Raw genomic sequence first — 26,458 nt, 5'->3', positions numbered from 1 at the left:
CCCCCCCGTCATGGCTGCTCTAGGTGAGGCCTTGTGGGTTTTTTCTGTGGGGTTGCATGTGATCACGGCTGTGTCTGTAGGTGAACGTTATGAGGGCTGGAGTATGTGTGTAGGGGTGGGCAGTGGGGGGAGGGGGGCATGTATATGCGTGTGTTTTATGTGCATATGTGGCTGCATATATTTGTGTATATGAGAGGTCAGTATGTTTCCCTGAGCCCTGTGTATGTGATTATCCTTGTATTGCCATGGGGATGAGCACAGGCATGCAGAGGCTTGTGACCGGCACACCTGTGGAGGTGTTCTAGTCTGAGAACCCAGTTGTGGCTGTTACTCTTTGCCCCACAGATGCTGGGCCCAGCTCACCCACACCTCTGCAGCTACCTGCTGTGGGTGGCCTCCCCTAAGGCGACCCTTCCTGGCAAGGGTTGTATAGAGGACCTGACTTTCCTCCAGAGTTTCCGCAGCCCTCAGGCTGGGGTAGTACAGCCCATTCCCTGCCCAGCCTTCCTGACCAGGTGTTTGTTGAGACTCTCCCCCCACTGCTTCTTGTCCTACCTCTGGGCAGGGAGGGATGAGCTAGAAATGGGAACAGATGCAAAGATACTTCTGGGAAGCTTCATTTGGGGCCCAAGCGGAAGGTATTTCTTGTCCCCCACCCCCACCTGGATGGAAGCTTCATACTAGGGGATATATATATGTGGCAGGGACATGAACCCCATCCCCCAGGGACTTCTTTGGAACAGTGGGAATCATCTCATGAATGACAAGAAAGTGCAGAGCCTCAGACTGGGGGTTGTTGCTGGGTGTCTTCCAGTCAATTCTGATTCATGAGACGGTAAAACTGCCAGGTTGGATTTTCTTGGTTGCAATTTATATGGGAACATATCACCAGGTCTTTCTTCCATGAAGCTTCTGGGTGGGTTTGAATTGCCAACTTCTTATTTAACAACCCAGTGATTAACCGTTGCACTACCAGGGCTCTTTGGCAATCTGAAATCCAGTCCTGGTTGTGGTCTCTAGTTAACTGTGAAACTATGGGTAAGCTTGTCTATCCTCAGCTTCCTTTTTCCTATATGTAAAATCAAGGGGTGGGGTAAGATTGGTGGTTTTCCATGAACCTTACAGAACCCTAGAATTCTCAGAAATGTCTTTGAGTAGTCAGGGGAGAGTGGTAAAAAGATGCCAAGAAGGCTCTACCAAGCAGATCGCATCCATGCGGATGTGTTTCATACCAGGATTGTTTTATATGCTCAAAATTCTGGCCCAAACTTTGAAACGAGAGTATCATGAAGCTGTTTAAGTGGCAGGAGGGTCTCAGACATCCCTCTTTGGAGGAGCTGGGAGCTTGGAATTTGTGCTTTGGTACTGAGACTTCTGTAGGAATCAAGCCTGATGTAGGTCAGGAAGCAGAACCGAGACACACAAACAAGATTAGGAACCTACGCCCTGTTATGCCAAAGCAGCTGAATATAAACATCAGATCAGAGTATTAGCAACATCGCAATATCATCAGTCTTCTTTTTCACCTTGCAGGTGGGACACAGGCCTTGAAAGGGACCTTCCAAGATTCTAGAATTTGAGGAAGAAACCCTCTAAGTCTTCTTCCAATGTCTGAGAGCTTCACTGAGGGGCTGGGACTCAGGATATATATGCCACATCAGGGGCTTCAGGAGCAAGTGTTCTGGTCCATTGGGGAGGTTCTCATGGTGGAGACTTTAGACCGTGCCTGTGTGCTTGTGTGTGTGCGTGTGTGTGTGTACACACATGCCCATACCTGCGGTGTAGAGAGGCAGGCAAGAGTGGTACAGAGAAGCAAGGAGACTGAGATGGAACAAAGCAATTGGTCCAGGTCTGGCACTGCTGAAATGTCAGACATCAGGTGCATTAGCACAGAGCAGGGTTAGTGGGCTGATGGACCAAAGAGAATGAGCATATCAACCATGGCATCCTCTGGAGGAGTCTCCTACAGACCCAAACATCAGCCCACACTCAGCTTTTTGCAAGGAACCCAGTTCAAAACCTGTTCTGAGGCCTGCTGATGAAGACACAGGTGAGGTAAATCCAGACCTGTCCTGATTAGTTGCATGAGGCTGTAGCTGACACCCAGGGCTGTGGAGCTCACCTCCTGGGCCTCACTTGGTGTTGTTAAGTGTGTGTGTGTGTGTGGGGGGGTGGGGTGGGGTGGGGTGTGAGAGTGAGCTCCCAGCAGCTCAGAAGCAGCGCCTTGTCTGCTCTTGATTCCATCATTTAGCTCAGCTCATTTCTCTCACCATGCTTGCTGGCTTTGTTTTTCATCTTGTTGCCCAATTCTAATGAGGTGGAATCATCACCTACTTACTGGGCATGGGCGGTCCATGGCCCTTGAGTGTTCTGAGCTGTGCTGGTCTGGGCAGGAAAGCTCTTTGTGGGCAGACTGCAGTGACAAGTATTCAGGAAAGGGAGCCAGGCTCAAGGGTGCTGTGGAGGGGGCTGGGACACTTTTCCTGGAGTTCATGGAGAACAAGAATAGGGTGGGCAAGTTAGGAGATGGAGATGACCTCTGGGATGCTGGGGGGAAGCCTGGTATTCACAACAACAGCAACAACAAATTATGTACAGTTTTGGAGGTTTACAGATCAGAAAGAAACAAGGAAGAAAAGAGAAAGAGCAGGCAGGTAGAAGACAAGCTAGGCTTTGTTGAGCACATCTATGTGTCAGGCATGGTGCTTGGCATTTTCATTTTGTCCTAATTATTGCTGACAACGGTCCTATGGGATGAGTGTTACTCACCTATTTTATAGACTCAAAGGTGCCAAGCAACTTACCCAAAGCTGCAGAGGTACAAAGTGGAAGAGCTGGAATTCAGACCGAGACTCTTGGTCTGGCCGAAGCCCAGGCTGTTTCCTCTCCACTGTTTAAAACCTTTTCTTGGTAGGACTGGAAGGTCTCCTTGAGGCTATTGAGTCCAGAGATTCCCAAACATTAATTCTCAGACCAATGCTGAGCTGTCTACACCAGAATCACCTGTGAATCGCTACAACATAGAGTCCTGGGTCTTATCCCAGTAGGTTCTGATTCAGGAGTTCACAGGATATGCCCAGAATCTGGAGTCTTAAGTCTCCTTGTTGTTGTTGTTGTTAAGTGACGTCAAGTAGGTTCTGGTCCATAGTGACCCTATATAGGGTTTCCAAGGAGCGACTGGTGAGTTTGAACTGCCGACCTTGTGAACTTACAGTGCCACACCAGGTCTCCTAAGAGGTTCTAATGATTAGCCTGCTTGGAAATCAGAAGCCTAGTCCAATTCTACCTTGAGATGAATTGACTTCCCCCAGGACCCCTGCTGGTCTGAAGGCTGCCTGGTGAGGCTCTTTTCATCCCTTTATGCCCCCTCCCTGGACTGAGCATTGTCAGGAATCAGAGGAACCGTAAACCGTAATCAAACCGACTAACTAATGTTGGACTATTTGTCATCTGGGTGGAAACGAGGAAATCTATCCACCATTTCAGATTCTTATCCAGAATAATTACCATTTGTCAGAGAGTACAAATTTGGCAATTAACTGGCTCATTTGGCAAATGTCACAGCCCACGGCCCAAGTGGTTAATTCAGGCTAGGGCAAGATCACAGTGGAATCTCCCATCCCTGGAGGTAGCACAAGCACACACATCTAGGTGAATGTTCAAGTGCCTGTGCTCCTGAAGACTCCGGCCTGGCTGAGGCATCACCAGCTGCTGAGCTACCTCTCTGAGCTCAGGGAAACCTTTAAGGGATGATTTCAAGGGTGGGTGGCCCATGCAGGGCCTGTTCTAGGTAACCGAGAGCCAGAGGCAACCAGATGAGCATAGAAAGTATTTAGGGACAGGCCTGGACACGGTGAAGGGAATGCTATGGGGAGCAGGAGGAAAACACTGAAAGGGAGGTGCAGGCAGGGGCTTCGGTCAAGTCCCAGGGAGACAGGAGAGAGAAAGCCAGGCTTCAGGGCTCCTGGGGAGGGGATCTGGTTGGAAAGGGGAGGGGCAACAGGGAAGAGGTAGAATCCACTATTTGCAGCAGCTGTGAAGTGGAGGAACCCAGGTAAGCAGACTCAAAGGGGATGGACAATGTCCTAGAAGAACAGAAGAAACCTGGAGTTTAAGAGTCCTACTGTGGTTCTTGGGTTAATGTGCCAGACTGCAAAGCCATTTGAACTGCAAGGTTGGTGGTTGAAGCTCACCGGCTGCTCCTCAGAAACCCTATACAGGGTCGCTATGGGTCAGAACCAACTCGATGGCACTTCACAACAACAAGAAGTTATTGGATCTTGACCTTACCACTTTCTTAGCTGTGAGAACTCAGCTATGTTTGTACTCTTTCCCAATTTCCACATTTGTAAACTGGGATATCACAGCTATCTTCAGGGTAAAGGAGAAAATGCCTAGCACATTGTTGTTAAGTGCTCTGGCATCGGTTCTGACTCAGAACCTGTGGAGGATTTCCAAGGAGCAGCTGGTGGGTTTGAACCACCGACCCTGTGGTTTGCAGTCCAGTGCTGATCCTACAGCACCACACCAGGAGTCCATGGCACATAGTAGATGCTCAGTAATAAAAATCAAGTTTCTTCCTTCTTGTGTTGTGGGAGAACCCAACATCTTTGGGAACCCTTATGCTGTGTTGTTTCCCACATCCTGTCTCAGCTCTGTGTAGCCCTGTCAGCAGAGACAAATTGTTAAGAGCTGAACAGATATGGGTACAAACCCAGAGGTCCCAGCCCGGACCCTTGTTTCCTGACAGGAGTAGGACTCATCCTAGAGGTGAGAGACGGCCGTTTCCACAGCACAGTGTTCCCATCCAAGATCTGCTCCAAGATCCTGCTGCATCCTGCAAGTCTGGTTTTGCAAGACATTCTGTAGAAGCAAGGCCCCCTCCCAGGTCCTTTGTCCAGCTTTCCTAGTGCCCAGAGAAGTAAGGAGGCTTCGTCTTTCCTCACCCTCACGGGTTCTTCCGCCCACTGCTGCAGACAGCCTGTCTCTACTTTTGACGCTGCCCTCACACTTTTCCCAGAACAACCATCTCTGCCTCCTAATCACCCAAGTCACTGGCTGTGCTCTTCCTTCCATATCTCAAGTGGCCCCACTGCCCTCTTTTCCTTTCTGCCTTATGTCCTAAATCCTGGGAGGCTGACCTCTGGCTGCTGTTGGTCCAGGCTCTTCATTGTTCTAAAACCCTCTTGTGTTTTCCATTTTTTAATACCCTAATTCCCTTTCATAATACCCTGTTACCCTTTGTCCAGTATGGTCACCTGGTCAGACTGCTCACCTGCAGGTCCTATTCTAGACTGATGAGTTTCCAAATGGCTCTCAACAAGTCTCCTCCTGTGGGGTGTTCATTCCAGACACTTGACTCCCCTGGCCTTCTCTGGTTAAACCGTTTCCACCCTACAGTTCGTTGTTGTTGTGAAGTGCCATCGAGTTGGTTCTGACCCATAGCGACCCTGTATGGGCTTTCTGAGGAGCAGCTGATAGTTTGAACTGCCGATCTTGCAGTTCAAATGGCTTTGCAGTCTGGCGTATTAACCCACAATACCACACCAGGAGGGTTACAACTAGTTTGTTGTTAAGCACCATCGAGTCAATTCTGATCTATAGTGACCCTTATTGCCTCTTTTTTATCCCACTCTCTTTTCCCCAGCCCCCTGCAATCTTTAATGATCTTTAGTCTGAACCTCCATTTTGCACTGTTAGCCTAACATTTGACCTTCCAGTCTCTTATTCTGTGTCTTTCGCCCTTTGAACAGTGAACCCGATGCCACAGACACACCGTCCTCACCACTGAAAACCACTACGTTCTCCCATGGCCACACCTGCCCCTTCCCCTTACTTATCTGTGACCTGAGGCCTGCTACTCCATGCAGATATCCACAAACAGTGACAAGAACCATCGTCTGTCAGCATATCCTCAGTTCATGCTCACAATGCCTCCGGGAGGCAGGTCTAGGTCCTCTACATAAAACGCTGTAGGATAAACCCTGAACTGCAAGTCAGTTTGAACTTCAAGGTTGGCAGTTCAAACTCACCAGCTGCTCCATGGAAATCCTCTACAGGGTCACTATGAGTCAGAATAATAACACTGAGGCAGGGAGAAGTCAAGTCCCTCAGAGAGGACTACCTGCATTGTAGGTGGGGAGCTCTCTTCTGGAACCCCTGTTGCTTATTTTGTGGAGGGACTGCTGTTTTCCCATCTGTGACTAGGACCTTCACCAGGGTTGGGCCTGGACCTGAGGGTGGGAGAGACGGTGGACAGGAGGTATGAGAGAATGCACTTTTGCCCTGGGGGTGGTGAGGTGGGAGTGAGAAACCCAAATGCTAGTTCTTCCATCCCTGAGCCATTAGAAAGTCTCAGTGGGAGTGGTTGGGAGCCCTAGCTCTCCTTCCCACCTAAGACTTAACTCAGGTGTTTTCAGAGATGGGAAAGTTGCCTGGGAGAGACCCATTGTTTAGTCTCTCAGTCTCTTCCTCACAGCTTAGATCTAGCTACCAAGTGCAGTCTTCTCAGGTGTCTTCAGAGACACGGGCTCAGTTGACTTTTGAACTTTCAAAGTCTGAGGGCTGAGTCTTCCACCATCTACAGTGGGGACTTATCCTCTTTGCTTTCCAGTCTCCACAATGCTGTCTGTTGACACCTGAACTCTCTCTTGTCTTTTCCAGAGACCAGGCCAAAATTCTCATACCTGTCTCTGTCATTCCTCTCTTCTTGAGAACCATCTTCCATCTCTGGTGATGACACTTTCTGTGTCATGGAATTTCCAGCCCGTTGTTGGCTAGGCAGATGCCTGGAGAGTTCAGGCAGAGGGGGAGGGACTTGGCATCAGAGGCTCTCAGTCTGGAGTGCTCCATGTCTCCCACTCAGTGCCTTACCTACCTTTTTCCATACAAGCCAGCTCCCCAGCCCTCTGGCACCTTTCCCAAGAGAGCCAGAGAAGCTCCATGGACCACCAGCCCACTTCCCTGAGTGCCCCCTTGGCATGGTGGAGCATTCAAAGGAGTGATGTATGGTGAAGTTCTCTGCCCAGTTCCTGTGACTCTGTGCGGCTGAAGCTGACATTCCTAGTGGCTTGTGGCTTCTCATGTTGATGATTTTTATGAGTTCCTCAAGCAGACCGTTGGAGAAAGGGTGTGTCTCTGTATTCAAACCCCCAAAGATATTTGGGGAGATCTTCAACCATCTAAAGACTTCCTTGGGTACCTTGAACTTCATGCCTATCACTTGGAGATCACTCACATACCTTCCAAGCTGGAAGGTGCTTTGAGTGCCCTAGAGGGAAGCCCAGTAGAGTTACAGAGGTGCCTTTTGGTTTGGCTGAATAAATCGTCCTTAGCTCCATGCCTCCCTTTTCCCTCTGTTGAGCTGCTATTCAGAGAAGAGCATTTCCCCAAATGGAAAAATAAAAAAAGTCTCTTTCTGCATATGCATATGGCTATGCATATACATGGACACGAGAGCTTAAGTCCCAGTATGGTCTTGATAGATCCTCATCCATACTCCTCCCTAGCCCCTAATACACATGAGTACAGATCCTTAGAACCTCTCTTCTCTCCACAGCCTCACTCTAACTTCTCTCCTCCTCCAGGAACCCTGGATAAAAGTCTCTGTCTTGTCAAAACTGCAGAATGCATTTACTTTCCCATAAACAGGTTTATGGCTGTGCCTGCCCAAACAGAGTCCATGCCAGCGGCAATCCCAGCTCCTGCTTGCAACACAGGCTCACGTCATGCCTCAGAAACATTTGCACACTGTTGTTGCCATGAGACACTCCCTGGGTTGGGCTGTGTTGGGCTGAGCTGAGCTGAGCTGAGCTAAGCTAGGACCCTTTCCTCCTTTTAGCTCAAAAGAGGCAGGAGCTTCCCTTCCTCTTCCCAATGGTCCCAGGTCCACCTAAAGAAGCCATTGAATCAGTTTCCACTCATCGCGACCCTGTGTAGGGTTTCCAAGGCTTTAAATCTTCATCTTTCTCCTGACCTAAAAAAATAAGAACTCATAAATAAGATTCTTGGGCGGAGGAAACAGACAGAGGGTTAGTCCTTATAAAGCCATGGCTGGAATGTCTAGCCCTAAAAGCCTTAGGATTTGGAGGATATGGTGTTTCGCAGGTTACTGTATTCTTGGTGACTGAGTCTGGCATATCCCAGTCTTTATGAGCACTTACTGAATGAAGATATGAATGGATGAGTGATGAGGCCTATCCCAGCATTTACTCCTGGGGTGGGCCCTCTCTGATTCTCTGGTTCTCTTTTACCCCACTCCCTCTCACTCACCTGTCAATCCTGGGCCTTTCCCTGCAGACAGAGCTGTCACTCCAGAAGGAGCAGCTGCAGCTCAAGATCATTGAGATTGAGGATGAGACTGAGAAATGGCAGAAGGAGAAGGATCGCATCAAGGTGGGTGGCACCAGACCTTCTCCCTACTGTGCCCACAGCCTGCCTGTCCTGCCTGGTCCTCTGACGAGGCAGATGTTGGCTCTTGTTTGAGGCCTCAGGCCCACACTTATATTCCACACTTGTCTTTTCTGGGTTCCTCATCCTCTTGGCATTCCCACCAACTCCCCTTCTTATCTTGGCCAAGCAACCAGGTAGGATTTGGCCCACCACTTTGTGCTCATTTTATATCATTCCAGCAAATAAGGACCACACACTGACCTGTCCTCCAATATGCTCTCCAATGTCCTTCTGTGTTTACTTTGCCATCACACCAACTAATCACCCAGTTCATGTCATTTATCCTATGCTTGTCCCAGTGTGCTTGGACATATATCTGCCATATTGGATAACTGCAAACTTCAATCTGAGGTTACTGACCCTTGACTCTGGCACATAAACTTCCAGCTAATTCACTTTCTAAATGATGTTTGGTTTGGGGTGAGATTTCATTGAGCATACCCTAACTCCTAGGAGTCTCTGGATGGTGTCAACAGTTAACACACGTGTTAACTGAAAAGTGGGAGGTTTGAATTCACCCAAAGTCACAACCATTGAAAACCCTATGGCACACAGTTCCCCTATTGTGTTGTTATGAGTTGGACTTGATGTAAGTGTAATTGGTTTTAGCTCTGACTCAAGGGGGATGTTCTGGGTCCACGAGGAGTTGCCCAAGGGTGGAAATGATGGATTATGTCAATCTATCAAGAGGAAGGAACCACATGTGGATAAGAGAAGATAGGCTGAGAAAACCAAAACCAAAAACCAAACCAAAGATGGTCATCTTTATCAATAGATGGCATCTCTCTTATGGTATCTTTGAGTAAGAGGATGATGCTTGGCCAAACAAGTTTGCCAGGTTGGTCAGTGGAAATGCCCTAATCCTGTAGGAGGTGTGTTTTTGTTCTTACTGAAACTTTCTTCATCCCTTCCCCATCCTGGATCCAGAGCTTCACCACCAATGAAAAGGCCATCCTGGAGCAGAACTTCCGGGACTTGGTGCGGGACCTGGAGAAGCAGAAAGAAGAAGTTAGGGCTGCCCTGGAGCAGCGGGAGCAGGATGCTGTGAACCAAGTGAAAGTGATTGTGGATGCTCTGGATGAAAGGGCAAAGGTCCTGCATGAGGACAAGCAGACCAGAGAGCAGTTGCACAGCATCACCGACTCAGTGCTGTTTCTGCAGGTAACAGGCAGCTCCATTGCCACAGTCCCTCAGTCCCTCAGTCCTCCCACCCACTTTCCCACCTATCCATTCATACACTCATCCAAGCCACCCAGCTATAATCTCATTCTGTCATCCAATCCATCTGTTGATTTTCCATGCAAGCCATTTTCCTACCTAGTCCAAAAATGGCGCACAAATATCATCATTCCCAACTTCAATTGAGTATACTAACAGTACTCCAGGCTCAGCAGGAAAGAGATCTGCAATTGATTGGTGATGCCTGCTTTGGATATGAGTGATGGTGGTGGCATATGAGTGCTGCATATTTGTTATCCTCGATCTTGTCTACTCATCCATTCATCCTTCAATCTGCTACAGTGTTTGGGGGCACTGTAATGTCCAGCACGCTATTAGGTGCTGTGGAGAATAGAAAAGCTTAAGACATGGTTTCTGCCCCCAAGGAGCCACAATCCAGCTGGGAAGATAAGATGTATACAATTAGAGAACAATATAGAAGAGTATGTAATTAAGTGATAAAGCATATGGTTCAGGAGATAAATGTCTGTGGAAGCTTGGAGAAAGAACAGCAGGCTAGTGCGACAGAAAACAGCTTTGTGAAGGAGGTAGAATTTAATTGGGTCTTGAAGGCCAGTTAGGATTTGGAGGAGGAATTCTTTTGTGAGTAAAGGGAAGTTGGAAGTGCAGAGATGTAGAGGCAGAGTTGGGCATGGCAGGTGGATATGGAAATACCATGATGACTGACCCATGACACAATTGTAATTCCTTGCATTTCTTCAGTGCTTTCAGCCTTGGAGTTTTCACAGCTGTGCCCTCTCATAGCCCCCAGTGTGATAGGAGTTATGTACCGAGTTTTAGGGGTGCTAACCTGGAATTACATTAATATTAGTGCCATCAGGGATATCAGAGAGCATCCAGTGGATTTTAGTCAGCCTCTTTCATTTTCCAGAAGAAGAAACTAATGTTCAGTGAGGAAAATAGAGCTAGTTCATAACAGAACAAGAGTTAGAACCCGGTTCCCAGTGCTGAGTCTTCCAGCTAAACTGTGAGAGGCCCTGGCAGAGAGGGCTCCTCCTAGCAACTGAAGACCCAGGAAGTTAATGCTTTACTTCCTTTCTTGGTAGGAATTTGGTGAATTGATGAGCAATTACTCCCTCCCTCCGCCCCTGCCCACCTACCATGTTCTGCTGGAGGGGGAGGGCCTAGGGCAGTCGCTGGGCAACTTCAAGGACGATCTGCTCAACGTGTGCATGCGTCATGTTGAGAAGATGTGCAAGGCAGACCTGAGCCGTAACTTCATTGAGAGGAACCACATGGAAAATGGTAGGTCACCTCTGTGGACAGACCCAAGGCAATGGGCCTTTCTTTCCCAGGTAATTCCATCTACCTGGTACTAACTGGCATCCACCGCTGTTCCCCACTCCCCCCTCAACTCAAGCCTGTTTTGAACTAAGATTCAGAGACTGTTGCCCACTCCAGCACTGCATAGATGCAGCAGCTTGTATGCATCAGAGCCTCAACTGGCAGCTTTGGAAACTTGTGTCAATGTGGCCTGAGACTACATCCATGCTTAGAGGGAGAACTTGCTGGTCAGTGTGTCTGTGTTAAGCAGTGCTGAACCAAAGACAGGGCTAGTCCTTGTGGGACAGTTTGGAGATGGTGGGACACATTAGCTCTCCTGCAGTCAGCTCTTCTGATTCAGGCTGTCCCCAACAAGGTCAATTGAGTCATCTCACAGAAAGCCTCCTAATCTGAGAAACTACCCTGCTAAGTCTTTCTCCACAACCTTTAGGCCCTGAAGCCTAGGCACTTTCCCCAAAACCCCACCCAGGGGCCCAACCCGGGGACAGCCCTTGAGGATGCCACCTAGTCAATGACTTCTAGACGTGAACTCCGCAGAGGAAGAGACCTCAGTCTTCAGTGTCCAAATGGAGTTCTCTTTTGGGAGGAGAGGGGCATTACAGTGTGCAGAAGGGTGGGGGCTTAGGGGTGATATCCCACAGCACCCCTGTGAAATGTGGTCTCCTATTCAAGCACACCTGAGGACAGATGAACCATTTCCTAGCAAGACAGTCATTTGGCTTTTCACCAATGCATGGGTCCTGAAAGCCTCTCATTGACAACAGTGATGACACTGATGCTGGCTGAGTGTCCCCTCACGCCATGTGTTTCTCTGAGCTCTTCATTTACATCATCCTATTTCCTCCAACAACACCTTTGTGTGTGTGTTGGGCAGGGGGAAGGGGGGAATGTGCAGAGTGTTATTACATTTTGCACATGAGAAGGATGAAGCTCATAGAAGGATCTTTCCAAAATCACACAGCTGTATAGGGCATAACACTCTGCTATTCAGCCTTTTGTGCTTTCTCGTTGAGAGTCTACTGACAGTGGGGGAGGAGGTGCTGGGGTTGCAGAGTGTGCCGATCATTGCCACTGAGGTACACACTTGGTACTGGAGCCCCTCAGCTGAGGCCTGGACCTGATCTATGAGGATGGCCCAGATTGGGGCAGGGTGGTTTGGTAGCCTCCCATCCTCCCTCTGCTGCATAGTTAGGTCATGATTGTGTTGGTATGGCCTTTGTATGGGTGTGGCCCTTCAGCCCTGTACAAGGAGTGCAAGGAGGCGATGGGCAGGAGCTGGGAAGGGTACAGTTGATGTCAGCAGCCCTGCACTTGTGCCTTGGGCTGCGGGGAGGCTCCTGTGTGGCCGGCCTGTCACTGCTGCCTTCTTGTTGGGAGTGTGTCTGACTATGGGAGGCTGGGGATGGGCAGACAGTGAGTCATGCCTCCCCCTCACACCAGACCTGGGATACAGTCCCACTCACCAAGATCCAGGTGCTAAGAGGAGAGGGGCATTTGGTTGTTCGTTGAGTGCCTACTATGTGTCAGGGCCTCTGCCAAAGACAGGTGATGAAGATGAAGGATGAGACTCTGAGCCACTCAGTCTTGCTCTTCCAGAGGGAGGGTGGAAGATGGGGAAGTGACAAGAGGAAGGTGTGCCGGATGGAAGGCTAGCTCCTTGGGACGTCAGGCTTTGTTTGAGATGGGGAGTTGGCTAGCAGATGCAGTGAGATGTCAAGAAAGGAGGAGTCAGGTGTGTCCTCCTTTCCATGGTTTCTTCCAAAGTTTGAGCTTCTGCCTGATTCAGCTCAGCTGGCTGGATCCCTGGGTCATGGAGTTAGAATTACACTATAGTCCTCCACCTTGAGCTGCCAGCAGTGGCAGTGACTGAACTGGAAACAGAGGACCAAGACTCAAAACTCAACTCTGCCCGTATTAGTCATGCAACATTGGGCAAGTTGCTTCCCTCACCTCCTGGATCTCAATGTCCACAGCTGTTCCATGAGGATTATCAGACTTGCCCAGAGGCTGACATACAGATGGAATGAAGAAATTGATATCAGCAGCACTTTGTAATCTGAAGAATGCTGTGCACATGTTTTTATTCTCAAGGGGTCAAACCCTTTCCCCTGCCCCCAAGAGCACAGGAGCAGAGTGCATGCTGGGAAGAGCATTAAAGACCCAATGGCTGAGAAAGCTTGGCTCTTCTGGGGACTCAGCTGAGCCCAGCTCCTTGCTACCACCCCCTCTGCTGACCTGATCCCTCTCCTTCCTAGGTGGTGACCATCGCTACATGAACAACTACACAAACAACTATGGGACTGAGTGGGGTGCGCCAGACACGATGAAGAGATACTCCATGTACCTGACACCCAAGGGTAAGGGGGGTGGTCCTGGCTCCAGAATTGGTGCCATCTTGCTGCTGAAGGGTCCCCTCCTTTGGCGAGATGACCTGGGAAAGTCCTGGCAAATACCTGTTGTCCAGGTATAATCGTTAGTGCCTCCTTTCACTCTCAGACATGTCTGGATTGGATGCTAAATTATGCGTTCACCCTGTTCTTCCCAGGATGCAGGCAGCCTCTTCTTGCACCCCTGACTCCGTCCTGCATCTTGCTTCTCTTAAAGTGAGTCTCCTTGGTGCTGGTCTCATTGGCGTCTGTCTGCCGGTGACCGGAGCTATGTTTGGCTGCCACTTAGTTTTTTGTGTGGATCTTGAGCCCCTGCGGAAGGTTGTTTCCCCAGACCCATTCTGTTTTTCAAGGTTAGGAGGCCACCATTTCCTCTCCCCAATTTCCTCACTGTTCTCTACCTGTGCTGGAGACTAGGCCCTCCCTCATCAGTCCCAGCTTCTGGAGGTGACATCCTGGTAGGTACAGATCAGTGTCTACCTGTTCTTGCCCTGTGGTAGCCTGCCACATTCTTTGGCACCAGCAACAGACCACAACAATGCCCAAACATCAGGGGGGTGTGCCAGGCTGGCCAGTCCTCAGACACAACAAGCATGTGCTTGTGGAGTCAGGGGAGGAGGAGACATGGAGGAAGGGATAAGGAATGGGGGACGGGGAGGCAGGCCCTAAGCAGTAATTCATACACCCAAGCAAACACACACACACACAAACACTGAGGGAGGGGACTTGGAGAGATGAACTCAGTTGAAAAGAACTTCCTGCTGCTCCACCCAGTTTGAAAACAACACCTGGGCTTCTTGCAGAGGTCTGGAGAAGCAGCTGTGTGCCCCTTATCCCACAATCCTGGTGTGGGCCAGGCCCATTCCCCTCCCTGGAGCGCTGCCTGGGTGCCTACTGTTGTTAGCGGAGACAGGCACTCTTTCTTTACAGGCCTTCTCTACCTCGCCCTGGCCTGGTCCCTCTGGCTCTCCCTTCTCCTAGGATTACCCTCTGAGGTGACATTGAGTCAGCTCCTGCTTGGCCCTTATACTCTGTGGGGGAATGAGGGCTAGCTGAACTCTGCTGGGGTGGGAGGGGGCACACAACAACGGGGGTGGGGTGGGGATGGAATGTGGAAGGAAGGAGCACAGAAAAGATGTAACTTGAGAGTCTCAGGGTCTAGATGGCCTTGGGCTGACCACCCTCAGTTCTGGCCTCATAAGTCCCATCTAAGAAAACAAGAGGTTTAACTCAAATGCCTAGGAAATCTTCCAGCTTTGTCACTGTGAGTCAGCCTTTGACATTTGTAGGTGGATGAAAACAGGTTCCTCTGGTGTCACTACCCCTAGCACTGTGGCTCAGGACAAGGAGGAGTAAATCTGCCCTCTGGGAGCTCCCAGGCTCAGGGTAGAGAAAAGGGCAGGGCCAACAGGAATCATTAAGAAGACTGGGGAAATTAGGCCACTAAAGGGCTACCAGGAGGCCAAGGCTGGGATCCCTGAAAGAGAGAGAGTGTCCTCAGTAAAGAGCAGGGATGTGATGGTAGATGTAAAGAGTAGGGTTGTGGTGGACCAGAGAGTATTGGGGTGAAAGAAACTTCAGGCTCAAAGGTTTAGAGGAGGGACCAGCAAGTGCTGGACCAGGTAGGCTAGCACCAGAACTGTGTAGTCTGAGAGTTTGGTAGGGAGGGCAGAGCTGGTAGAAAGCCCCAGAAACACATAGGAGTTCATTTCTTCATCTGTGATGTGAGAATATTCAGATCCCTCTGCCTGTATCATAAGACTGTTGTGAGAGCCCAAATGGATGAAGGAGGAAAACATTCTGCCGTATAGGCTTTGTGCCATGGGAGTGAGCAACAGCCGCCATTTTGGCACCTGGGGGATGCTCGTGGGAATTGCTCATCAGACCAGCTCCAGATGCCTCACTCTCACTTGGCCAGGGGCCCATGTCTCTGCCCCCATGACTGCCATTGGTCTTCCCTTCCTCAGGAACTCTATCCCGAGGTTCCTGGTCTCATTCACAGTGTTTACCCAGAAAGTGTTGGGTTCTCCCCACCCAGGACCACTGGCTCAGGAGGAAGGGGCTGGCTTTCCAGCCTTCTGACGCCTACAAAGCCCCTAGGTAGGGTGTCTAGGTGTCTTAGTTTATCCAGGACAGCCAGGTTTACTGTTTAATAGCCCCCTTTTCAATCTTAGGGATATCCCAATTTGGACAAAAATTAAATGATCCCCTTCTCTTACTGGTAGAATCCAGGCCCCAAGATAGGCAGCTGGGTTTGGAGGCCAAAGGGTCCTGCCTATCACCATTTAGTCCCTGGAGTTGAGACATAGCTCCCTTTCTGCAATGAGAGTCTTCTGGTCTGCCTCACAGGTGGGGCCCGGACATCGTACCAGCCATCGTCTCCCAACCGCCTCTCCAAGGAGACCAACCAGAAGAATTTCAACAATCTCTATGGCACCAAAGGTACGAGGGGGCTCAGTTCAAGATTGGGCAGGGCCCATGTTTGGGCTGTACAGCAGGAAGTGGGTTTGGGGTCAGGGGCCAGGTCTGGGCCATGGGGTGGGGACACTGGGCCCTAATGTGAGATGAAAGTGGGGAGCTGAGGTAGGGAAGGTGGTTTTGAGCTTAATGTAGTGTGTGTAGGTGTGTGTGTGTGTGTGTGTGTGTGTGTGTGCAAGACACCATTAGGCTGGAGGAAAAGCAGCCTGAGAACCTTAGCAACACTGGAAATTCCCCGAGTCCACGTGATCTACTTACCCCTAAAGGATGAGTCAGGGGACCTGGAGCTCAGCAGTCACTCTGGCATGTCCCCTAGTAAGTATCAGGACATCAGGGCCCACAGACTTTCTATTTTTTTAAGTGAAAGTTTATCAGGCAGAGATCATCAGTTTTTACATTCAACAAATCGTATTTTGTTTCATTGTGATGTTTACAATCTCCTCCATGTACCATCATTTAATAGTATTTACCTCTATTCCTTTCTTTTCTTTTCTTTTTTTTTTCTTTTTTGATGTACACATACCACACAGAAAATATATATTTGTTTAAATGTCCAAAGGGCACATTTTGCAAGCCAGCCTCCTGCCCACAGGCCCACTGCCTTTGTCATTCCATGGGCCTGGAGTCAGTCCTCAGCTGCTCTGTCTCTCTATGCCATTGCCTTTTCCACCATCTCTGCTGTTACCACTTTTCTGGTTAGATTTCCACACTCCACTCATACTTTCCCCTCTTGATGGTCCTAGGATTCCTGAAATGAAAGATTAACTACTCCCCACTTTTAGTTATACCTTTTCTACATTTACAGTTGTGACCATCACAATTTGTCCTGAGAGCAATTACTCACAATTGAGTCATAAAGCTCTAGAACCCCCACCCCCTTTCACCAGACCCATCTGGACAAGAGGAAAACTATTTAGTGGGGATTCTACCTTAACCCCATCATTCTGAGACTAAGCATCTTTATGAAAGCTTATAAACCAGTCATTTTGTGCCTATTTTTTATAGTCATTGTCTAAGTTACCCATCTGTATCAACCCTGTGTACTGAGACAGGCTTGGTCCTTGATATGAAGAATCCTTCCCTTTCAGTTGGAATTTTGAGCAGCTACAATCATAAGCAAAGGTCCTGTTCATCAAATTGTAGCAACTTACGCTTGCTCCTGGTATCAAACTTCTGTATCTTCCTCTGGTTGAGTGCTGGTCAGCAAGCCATCCAAACTTGTCAAATGAGTACTATCTACAAGTTTGGGAGTTCTCACATGCCTCCCCCCACTTAAGACTATCTGGCCACTTCACTCTCAATTCTAGCCCCCAGTGGTTAGGTCAGTGTCCATGGACTTGGAAGTTCACATGTCTCCCTAAACTTCAGACTAGCCAGCCCTTTCTTTTTTCTCTCTCATTTTAAGGTTAATGGGTGTCTATGGAACACAGCCAAACTTAACCCATGTCTTCATTGCTGCATTTCCCCCACTTCCACTCACAAGTAGACCAGGGTGGTCATCAATGAGCGTACAAGACTGCTCGTGTGTTACTTTTGAGTTTCAGTCTTAGAAAGGGGTTTACATTGATAGGCTGCTTTTTCTTGCCTTGGTGGTTCCAAGGCAAACAGCTTACTTGATATTGTAACAGCCAAACAGTCTGCTTTATAATTTTTTCTGTTGGTATTTTTTTCCACGAATTACCTTCTGTTCCTCTAGCTGTTCCGGGTTGGTCTGCATGTTTTTTCAAGTGGGAATGTTCCACCTCAGAAGGTTCTGGGTGGGGCTCAGGATTTCACCTAAGGCTCCATATTCCACAAAGGCTTAATAAGAAGCCTGTTCACTCACAGAATATCTTTCCTGATCTGAAAAGTTATACTGGGTAAAGGCAGATTAGTTGAGCTGTCACTGGAAAGAAAAGAGGGCATGCTATACGCAGAGGGCCATCTCTGGAAATTCAGTTGGCAGGACTGCTCTGGGAGGTGTGTGACCTGGGAGTGAAATGGGGTCTTAGGAAGGTGGTTTTCTCAGAGAAAGCAGCCACATGCAGGGTCTCTTCTGCCCAGTGTAAAGAGGGAGACATTGTGTACAAAGACAGGGCCATGGACTCAGGGAGCCCAGGTTCTGGAAGCCTGTTGTGTCCCAGGGGCCCTGGATGCATGCCCTCCATGTGCCAACTTGTAGCCATAGGCTTCCTGGAGCTCCTATCCCCGACAGACCTGGGCAGGTCAGCAGAGAGGGAGGAACACGGAGGACCTCTGCAGTGAGGGTATGGTCCATGGAGACCAGAGGCATCTACACCCAGATTGGTGGCCAACTATTACCAACTGCCATTCCCTTCTCCATATTTATCATAGATTTGAGCCCCGTGAGGGCAGGAACTGTCTGTCCTGTTGGTTGCCCTGTGCCCAGGGCTGAGCAGTAGGGGCCCTCAGGAAACATTCGCTGAAAGACAGAATAAATGAATGTATAAATGAAAAGACAAGGCATATGGTCTCTCAGACCCTCGGGTGGGCATGCTCTTGAGAGCCTTCCTAATTCTCTTGTGGGAGGGGTCTGTAAGTGGACAGGCCAGCCCTCACCATTACTGACTGCTGGGGGTGGTGGGGACACTTTGGGCAGTCCTCCAGCCAGCTGAGGGAGGGGCTTGGAGATATGTATTCATGCCTTTATCATCCCTGTGGGTGTCGAAGCCCCTTTTTAATGCCCTCTCACTGCCTCTGAGGTTTCCCCCATATCCTCCCATGGCTTCTTTTTCCTTGAGCCTCGGAGACACAGTCTGCAAATGGACATTCATCAACCAATTCAACTTGGCAAACAGTTGTCAGGAGTTACATCAGCTGCCTCTGTCCCCAGTGCTTAGGATGGGCTTGTATTTATTTGTTTGTTTGTTCATTCATTCATCCATCAACCATATAATGAGCACCTTTGAGGAACTAGGCTTTGTGCCAGCAACTGACTGTGGTGATGGGCCAGGCGGGCATATTTCCGGCCCTCTCTGGGTCCACAGCCTGGAGAGCAGGGGGAGACAGGCATGTCAGCTTGCAAACACAACCCAGGGAGAAAGTCCACCCCAAGGGAAGGACAAGGTGATGTGAGGTGTGGGACACATACAGACTTGGGGTAAATTACACATAAGCTAAGTCCTGAGTGGATTTACTGAGGGTGGGAGAGCAAGTGCATTATCCAAGGCAGAGGATCCTGTCTATGCCACAAGCCTAGTGTGTCTAGGGAGCCAAGAGCTCAGCCTGGGTGGACGGTAGAGTGGGGCGATAAGAGGCAGAGGCAGGTCAGAAGGTGTTGAGGGGTGGGGTGGGGCAGTGAGTCCGGAAACGCTTGTGGGCTGTGCTAACTTAAGTACCTTATTCTGGGGATGGTGGGTTTTTAGGTAAGGCAGGGACATGAGGATGCTTTATATTTTATCATGAAATATAGATAGAAAATATAAATATAGAAAAACATCTTGGATGGCAGGAAGGATTGGAGGGAGGCGTGACTGGGGGATGGTAACCCAGCAGGGGCTGCAAGGAAAGTCATAAAATAACCGCATCCTGCCCTCCTGCCTCCATGCCAGACAGCCATGGTCTGATCCTCTTCCTTTTCCTGCCAGGTAACTATACCTCTCGGGTCTGGGAATACTCCTCCACCATCCAGAACTCTGACGACTTGCCTGCAGTGCAAGGCAGCTCTTCCTTCTCTCTGAAAGGTGAGACCCCAGCCCTGGCCCTCTGTGGCCCCTCACCTTGCCCCAGCCCTGATTTCTCCCTAGGGGAAGGTTCTTTGAAGACTCACTTGGCCATCACTTCACGAGCCTGCTGTTGTCCTATTCCTCACTCAGCAGTTTTTCACCTTGTAGAGGAATGAATGCTGACCTGGAGGCAGGAGGCTGAAGCCTGGCCATGACTTGGCAGGACCTTGGGAGCCACTGTCCCCTCTTGGGGCCTTGTTTTCTTTGCTGTGAAATAAGGGAAGGGGTAGGGGGCCAGACTAACTTTGCTTGAATCTTGATCACCACACACACCAAACCCACTACCATCAAATTGGTTCTGACTCACAGTGACCCTATGTTGTTGTGAAGTGCTGTAGAGTCAGTTTGGACTCATAGTGACCCCACATAGGGTTTCCAAGGAGTACTTGGTGGACTTGAACTGCTGACCTTGTGGTTCGTAGTCCAGTGCTGTTCCTACAGTGCCCCTCCAGGAGTCTTTGGAACTGATTCTGACTCATAGGGATCCTATTGTAGTTCTTAAAGATGCTCTACAATGGAAGACCTTAGTGGTCTATGGGGTGAAGAAACATGGCACCCTCACACCCTGCAGAAAGCCTAGCTAACTGTTCTGTCTGGTGATTCCCACCATTAGCGACTTTAGAACCCCCCTGCTGTGTAATGCCACCTCACAGAGCCAGGCTCCTGTGGGAACCCCTTTGAGAAGGGCCGGTCTCTATGGCTTCTAAGATCTCCAATACCCCATTCTCCTTTTCCTACATCTTGTCCCAGCTTGCCTTGCTCTCCTGAGCTATTTGACAAGGCTGTGTGGCCAATTTCTCCTGTCCCTTGGGGTCATTCTCAGTGTGCAGCCTTGAACCAGATTCCAGCTTACAGTGGGGCCTGAACCTCACGTCTATCCTAGGGATAGCATGGGTGTGGGGAGCTGGGCGGAAGCCCATGTCTCATCTAGTCCCAGGACATTTGATCTGGAAGGATAAGCATTTAGGGAAGGCAGGGAGAAGGACAGGGTGAGGAGGGCCTGGCAAAGGACAGGGCAGGCAAACTCCCAAGTGGTAGCTTTATCACCTAGCCATCCTGTGTGGTCTGGGTTCCCAGCCAACACCCTGGGCAAAGATTCTTGGTACCAACAAGGTGAAGATGAAGGAGAAGGATTATGACCAGCGGACCCCAGGTGTCCTCCCTGGGAGCCAGGCCTGAGGAGCTCTGGGACTTGCAGAAGATGCTTCCTTTCTCTTACGCCAAGTTTGGGCCCAAGGCCGCCCGGCGGGGCAGATAACCACTCTCACATGGGATTCAGAGCTTTTTTGCTCCCAAATCTCTCCCTACTAGCCTTCATAGACATTCTCCTGCTTATGCCTGACTCTGGGAGCATCCCTTCTCCAAACACAGGAGAGTCAGCTCAGGAACCCCATGACCACATTCCTTAGCTGGCAGTGGCTTTGGGAGAAGGGTTCTGGGCAGGGGTGCTCAGTGTGCAAGGAGAATCCCACTAGCCATGACTGACCTGCCGGCACGAGTTCTAGGCAGCCCCGATGAAACCCCTGTCCTGTTTGGCTCCCTCCAGACCATGCTGCTAATGCCTCTCTCTCTCCCATCAGGCACTGGGAAAACCCCTTATCAGTTCACCACCTTGGGACAGGCCACTTCAGAGTTTTCCAAACCATTGGATGGCAGTGGTCTGTTTAAAAACAATCCCGGTACCTGCCTGTTTTCCACCCCTCCCCTTATTCTCTGCCACAGCAGGGCAGGTGGGCATCCTGTGGGGACTCTCTGCCACTTTCAGGGTGTCCTGGTACCTCCTCCCTAGAGCTCCCTGACAGAAGGGTGCATGCCCTCATTTGCCACCCCTAGCTGCCCCCTCCCCAACTTCTGCCTGCTGCACAAGGTGGGTCTCCTGGACCACTCCCTGTCCCCAGCCCCATCCTGGTCCTCACCTCTCCATGCCTGGTATGGGGCTTTCTCTCTGGGAACTGAGAGGTGAGGTGTGCATTGCCCTCTCTCACCTCCCACTCAGGGCCCATGGAGCCTTCTCTTTCCAAGGCTGCCCTTCCCTAGATGGAGGCAGAGACCGGTCATCTGCTCTGTCTCCTCTACCTTCTTATTAGGTGCCAACCCTGGGGTGGGCCAGTTGAGCTGTGGCCAGTAGTGCTGCAGAGGCTCTGTTGATGGGCCTTGGCCTTACCAGGCAGGGGTCAGTCAGCACAAGCCAGGAATAGACCCTGCTGGGTCTGGTCCTGCCTGCCTCTTCCCATGGCAGGTGTCCCTGTGGCTGGCAGTTGGCACTGCCAACTGTATTTCACTCTTCCAGTTCCAGTGGGTGGGAACTCACTCTGCAGTCTGGGGTTCCCTTCCAGGCCCTCTGGGCAGAGTGGAGTGGAGTGGGGTGGGGAGGGAGCACAGACCCCTTCTGGATCAAACCAGAGAGAGTCCCTGTGTTCCAGGCCACTCGGGCTTACTTACCTCACCCTGGGCGGCAGCCACACTGGTAAATGTCCAAAATGAGTGGCCCTCTCTGGACCCTGGTTCCTGCTGGTGAAATGGGAGAGACTGCAGAGTGGGCAGAAGAAAATGAAGATGGGTATGGGGGTTGAGCAAAAGGTGGCTCTAATCCTCACTGCCCCTTACTTGTCTATGTAACTCAGCAAACTGCTGAGGACCCAGAACCTGGTGAGGATTAGGTGTGAAGACCAAGGCCCCCAGCACAGTGCTTATCACAAGTTGGTTGGTTGGTTATGTGCTGTGGAGTAGGTTCCAACTCATAGTGACCCTGTATAGGGTTTCCCAGGCTGTAAATCTTTAGGGAGCAGAAAGCCTCATCTTTCTCCCACGGAACAGCTGGTAGTTTCGAACTGCTGACCTTGAGGTTAGCAGCCTGACTCATAACCACTATACTACCAGTGGGGCTTTAGTAAAATGAGAATTATTAGCTACCCAGCATGAGGTGTTAGGGGAGAAAGAGCTCCCCCAGGCAGGAGGTTGTGGGTTGTAGCTGTCCTGGGTGCCAGGTAGCGGAGAAGTCTTAGTGTGAGACTTCAGGGTGGGTGAATAAAATCTGTGAAGAGCCAGTGTGATCCTGACCTGGGTTTGGGGTGTCATTACCTGCTACCTGGCCCCATCCCCCTGGTCTGCTCCCCCTTCTTTCTGCTGGTGCTTCTACCCTTTGGCCAGCTCTCAGAGCTTCAGTGGCATCACTCTGGCTGCTGCACGCCCCTTCAGGGTGGCTGCATTTGGTAATGGGCTGGACAAGGCTTGGTGGTCACTTTGGAGAAGGAATCTGTGCTGTCTTAGCCGTGGGACCTGGCTGATTGACACCTCTTGTATCCTCAGGCTATCCCTCTCTCATCCGGAGCCAGAGCCCTAAGGCCCAGCCACAGACTTGGAAATCCAGCAAGCAAACTTTGCTGGTAAGTGGAAGAGCTGCGTGGGCACAAATGTCCAGATATCTGGGCACAACCTGGGGCTCTGAGGGGCAAGCCACCTGAATACCTTCATACAGGAAAGGGTAGTAGAGACCCAGGGAGAGTAGTCAGGGGTGCTGGAGTAAGCACACACTTTCGGGGCCTCAATTTCCTAATCTGTCAAGTGGACAGCATTGGCTTTTTATTTGGCAAATGGTTGTTGAGCATTGAGGTTTATTTGAATGGTGGCTTAGTCCTTGCCAGCTCTGGGATTGTAAAATGCCCTGTTCAGGGAGACATCCAGGAGATGGGTCTCATCTTCCTGGGGACAGCTGTCCAGCTCTTAGCAGAGAGCTTTCTGGGTGATGGCATAGGGGGCAGAGGCTGGAGAGTTAGGAATGCATTATCATGAGTGTTTGCTGTCTGAGGACCCAAAGCCAGGTGCATCAGAAGAGCAACCCATCAGGGAAGTACGGCTGTGGGTTGGGGCCACCAGCTGACTGTGGGATCCTGAGTGATCAGGACCACAAACTGACTGTGGGATCTTGGGTGTTAAGATTAGATGATATCGCTCATCTTTGGGTTACCATGTTGTTGCTGTTGTTAAGAGCCGTTGAGTCGGTTCCAATTTATAGCGACCCTATATAGGGTTTCCGAGAAGCAGCTGGTGGATTTGAACCACTGACCTTGTGGTTCACAGTCCAGTGATGTTCCTCAGTGCCACACTAGGAGTCCATGGGTTACCATGAATGTGAATCCATTTGACGGGTTAGGGAGTTCCTAGAGGTGCAGACTGTTAACCCACTTAGTGTTGGCCAAAAGGTTGATGGTTTGAGTCCACCTGAAGAAAGGTTTGGTGACCGTCTTCTGAAAACCCTATGGAGCCCAATTCTGCTGTGACACACACATGGAGTCACCATAACTCAGACTTGACTTGACACCTGGTTTGGTTTGGGTTCATCCCTCTTAGAGCTGACATGCCTGACCTCTGTCTGAGATGTCAGTGATCAGGGACTGCCTTTCACAGGCTGTGCCTTGATTTCCCTTAGGGCTTCTCCTCCTGAAGGCTCATACAAGGTCCTGTGAAAGAGATAGCCAGCTGTCCTGTGGTGGGTGTAGGGGTGGCAGCCGAGCTTCTGTGATCTTTACATGTGGAAGCCAGAGCGTGGGGAGGTGATTAGCTCTGGGCCACAGAGTGGTTGGACGGGTTAATTGGAGAGAATCTTTAATTTGCTGGCGATGGGAGCTAAGTGATTGTGTATGTAATTTAGAGCTGGGCCTGAGGGTGTAGCAGCAGCAGTGCTGCAGAAAGCAGATATGGGGAAAAAAGAGTTGTTTCTGGCCTTGGTCATTCCCCTCCTACCACATACATTTCTTCTCTCCCAGAGTCTGGTCCCAGTGGAGAACGTTTGTCATGACTTTGGGACCTGCGGCAGGGCAGGGCTTGGTGGTCCCTGGCTAGCACCTAGCGCTGGGAGAATGGAGGCAGGGTGCTAGGTGCCCAGAGGGTCAGGATACCTAGTCCCAGCTCTGCTCTGCCATTGTGTAGTTGTTTGACTTTGGTTTTGTCCCTTACTCTCTCTGGAGCTCAGTTTCTTCACTCATTCATCCATTCTTGAATTCATTGGTTAAACCAAAGTCTGAACTAAGGACTCTCAGCTCTAATATCCTATAGCTCTCAAGTCCTGCTCTGGGACCTGGGTCCCAGAGTCAGGATGCCTGGGTGCTGGTCCCAGCCCTCTTGCCAACTTGCTGATTGATCTTGTGTGGGTCATGCTTCCTCAGTACCTCATGTTCCCCTGGGTAATCATTAACCTTTCCAACTAACTCTCAAGTGTGGTGACCCCAAGGCAAGGTAGGATTGAGGGGTGTGTGCTCTGCCTGGATGCCTTGGGGCTTACTTCCGGCCCCACCCACCACTTCAGGCACCTAATGAGACAGTACCACTCGCCCACCTGCAAACTATATTCTTGACCCAGCTTTCCTGAAAGAAAAGGCTTGGGCTTTATTAACTGTCTATTGACAGTTGCTTTGAGATCCAGGCTGGTACCTGGGGGTCAGGAGATCAAGTCCCAGTTCTGCTCTGCCATTGAGTAGTTTGACTTTGGTTTTGTCCTTTATCGTCTCTGGAGCTCAGTTTCGTCATTCATTCATCCATTCTTGAATTCATTGGTAAAACCAAGGTCTGAACTAAAGACTCTTAGTTCCACCATCCTATAGCTGCCAAGTCCTACTCTGGGACCAGGCTTAGGTGCAGGGCTGAGTGGCAGATCCAAGTTCCCAGGCAGGCAGGGGCAAGGATGGGGGCTGTGGGCACCCTGGGTCTGGTTGATGGCAAGGTGGGGAGGCAGATCAGTCCTTTTGACTGAGGACAGATCCTCTTCTTGAGAGCCTCTAGGGGCCTAGGGAGCTGAGATTTGCCTGGAGGGAGGCTTCACAGGGCCCTGATGAAGTGATTGGGAGGCAGGGAGTGCTGATTTTGTGAAATTACTTGTGCTGTAATGCACAGAGCTGGCTGGGGACATTGTCACTGGGTTCTGTCCTGGGAGATGCTGGGTGAATACCAATGAGGGGGCAGGATGAGAGTGGCGAGGGACAGATGGGACAAGGTGGAGGGGCAGAGCAGGGTCTGTGTTGGGCTGGGCTACTGTTTGCGCTCTCTTTACTCTCTCTGTCAGAAAGCACTATGCAGAGAGTAGAAGCAAACATGAAGCCCTGGAGACTCAAGATATGAGGCAGAGACTTGGGGTGTATGGACATGTCTGGGGTCAGACTGCAGGGGCTTGAATCCTGGCTCCTTTTCTTACTGGCTGAGTGAGCTTGGCCAAGATACTGAACCTCTCTGTACTTAGGTTTGCTCAACTATAAAATAGGCCTGCTAATAGTGAGCTATTTCATTGGGAAACTATAAAAGTGAAATGAGTCCTTACATACAAAACACTCAGAACAGAGTGTTCTGTAGAGAATGGTCCCATGCTGCTATGATACTGGACAGGTTTCAACATAGGGTCTAAGCAGAAAGACCCAGAGACCTACTTGTGAAAAACCAGCCAGTGAAACCCTCTGGATCACAAGGGTTCAGTCTGCAGCCAGTCCTGGGGATGACACAGGACCAGCGCAGTTTAGTCCACTGTGCATGGACGGCAGCCAACAACAACCATGACAACATGGCAATGCTGGCCATAGACGTTTGATGGGGCACTAAAGGTTCAAGCTCACCAACCTGCTAATCAAATAGTCTCTTATTAGGATCTGCACCTGAAATTCTGATAATAATTAGGGGCCAACTCGTTATGATAGGGTAACTAGATGTTGAAGGTTGAGCTACAAGATCCTGGGAATTGGGGTACAGACCACTGCTGCATCCTGCAGGGAGGCTAGGCTAGGGTGGGTCTGAGTGGTGGGCTGCCTGCTATTTTCTCTCCCTAACAACTCTTGTTTTGTCCACAGTCTCACTACCGGCCATTCTACGTCAACAAAGGCAATGGGATCGGCTCCAATGAGGCCCCATGAG

General features: G+C 50.2%; 1 protein-coding gene across 1 annotated transcript in view; it reads left to right on the top strand.

Annotated features, from left to right (window-relative positions):
* TRIM29 (tripartite motif containing 29) overlaps positions 1-26,458 on the top strand; it is a 27,977-nt gene extending 1,519 nt beyond the window's left edge. The window contains exons 2-9 of the mRNA XM_006833917.1: positions 8,299-8,394; positions 9,379-9,612; positions 10,737-10,935; positions 13,230-13,331; positions 15,711-15,803; positions 19,427-19,522; positions 22,874-22,950; positions 26,395-26,458. Of these exons, the coding sequence (XP_006833980.1) occupies positions 8,299-8,394; positions 9,379-9,612; positions 10,737-10,935; positions 13,230-13,331; positions 15,711-15,803; positions 19,427-19,522; positions 22,874-22,950; positions 26,395-26,457 (960 nt within the window). The 3' untranslated portion in view covers position 26,458. The remainder of the gene's footprint in view (positions 1-8,298; positions 8,395-9,378; positions 9,613-10,736; positions 10,936-13,229; positions 13,332-15,710; positions 15,804-19,426; positions 19,523-22,873; positions 22,951-26,394) is intronic.

The sequence above is a fragment of the Chrysochloris asiatica genome, unplaced genomic scaffold (genome assembly GCF_000296735.1).
Source record: "Chrysochloris asiatica unplaced genomic scaffold, ChrAsi1.0 scaffold00008, whole genome shotgun sequence".
NCBI classification, from domain to species: Eukaryota; Metazoa; Chordata; class Mammalia; order Afrosoricida; family Chrysochloridae; genus Chrysochloris; species Chrysochloris asiatica.
The sequence above is the reverse complement of the archived record's forward strand: the minus strand, read 5'-3'. Positions and strand labels throughout refer to the sequence as shown.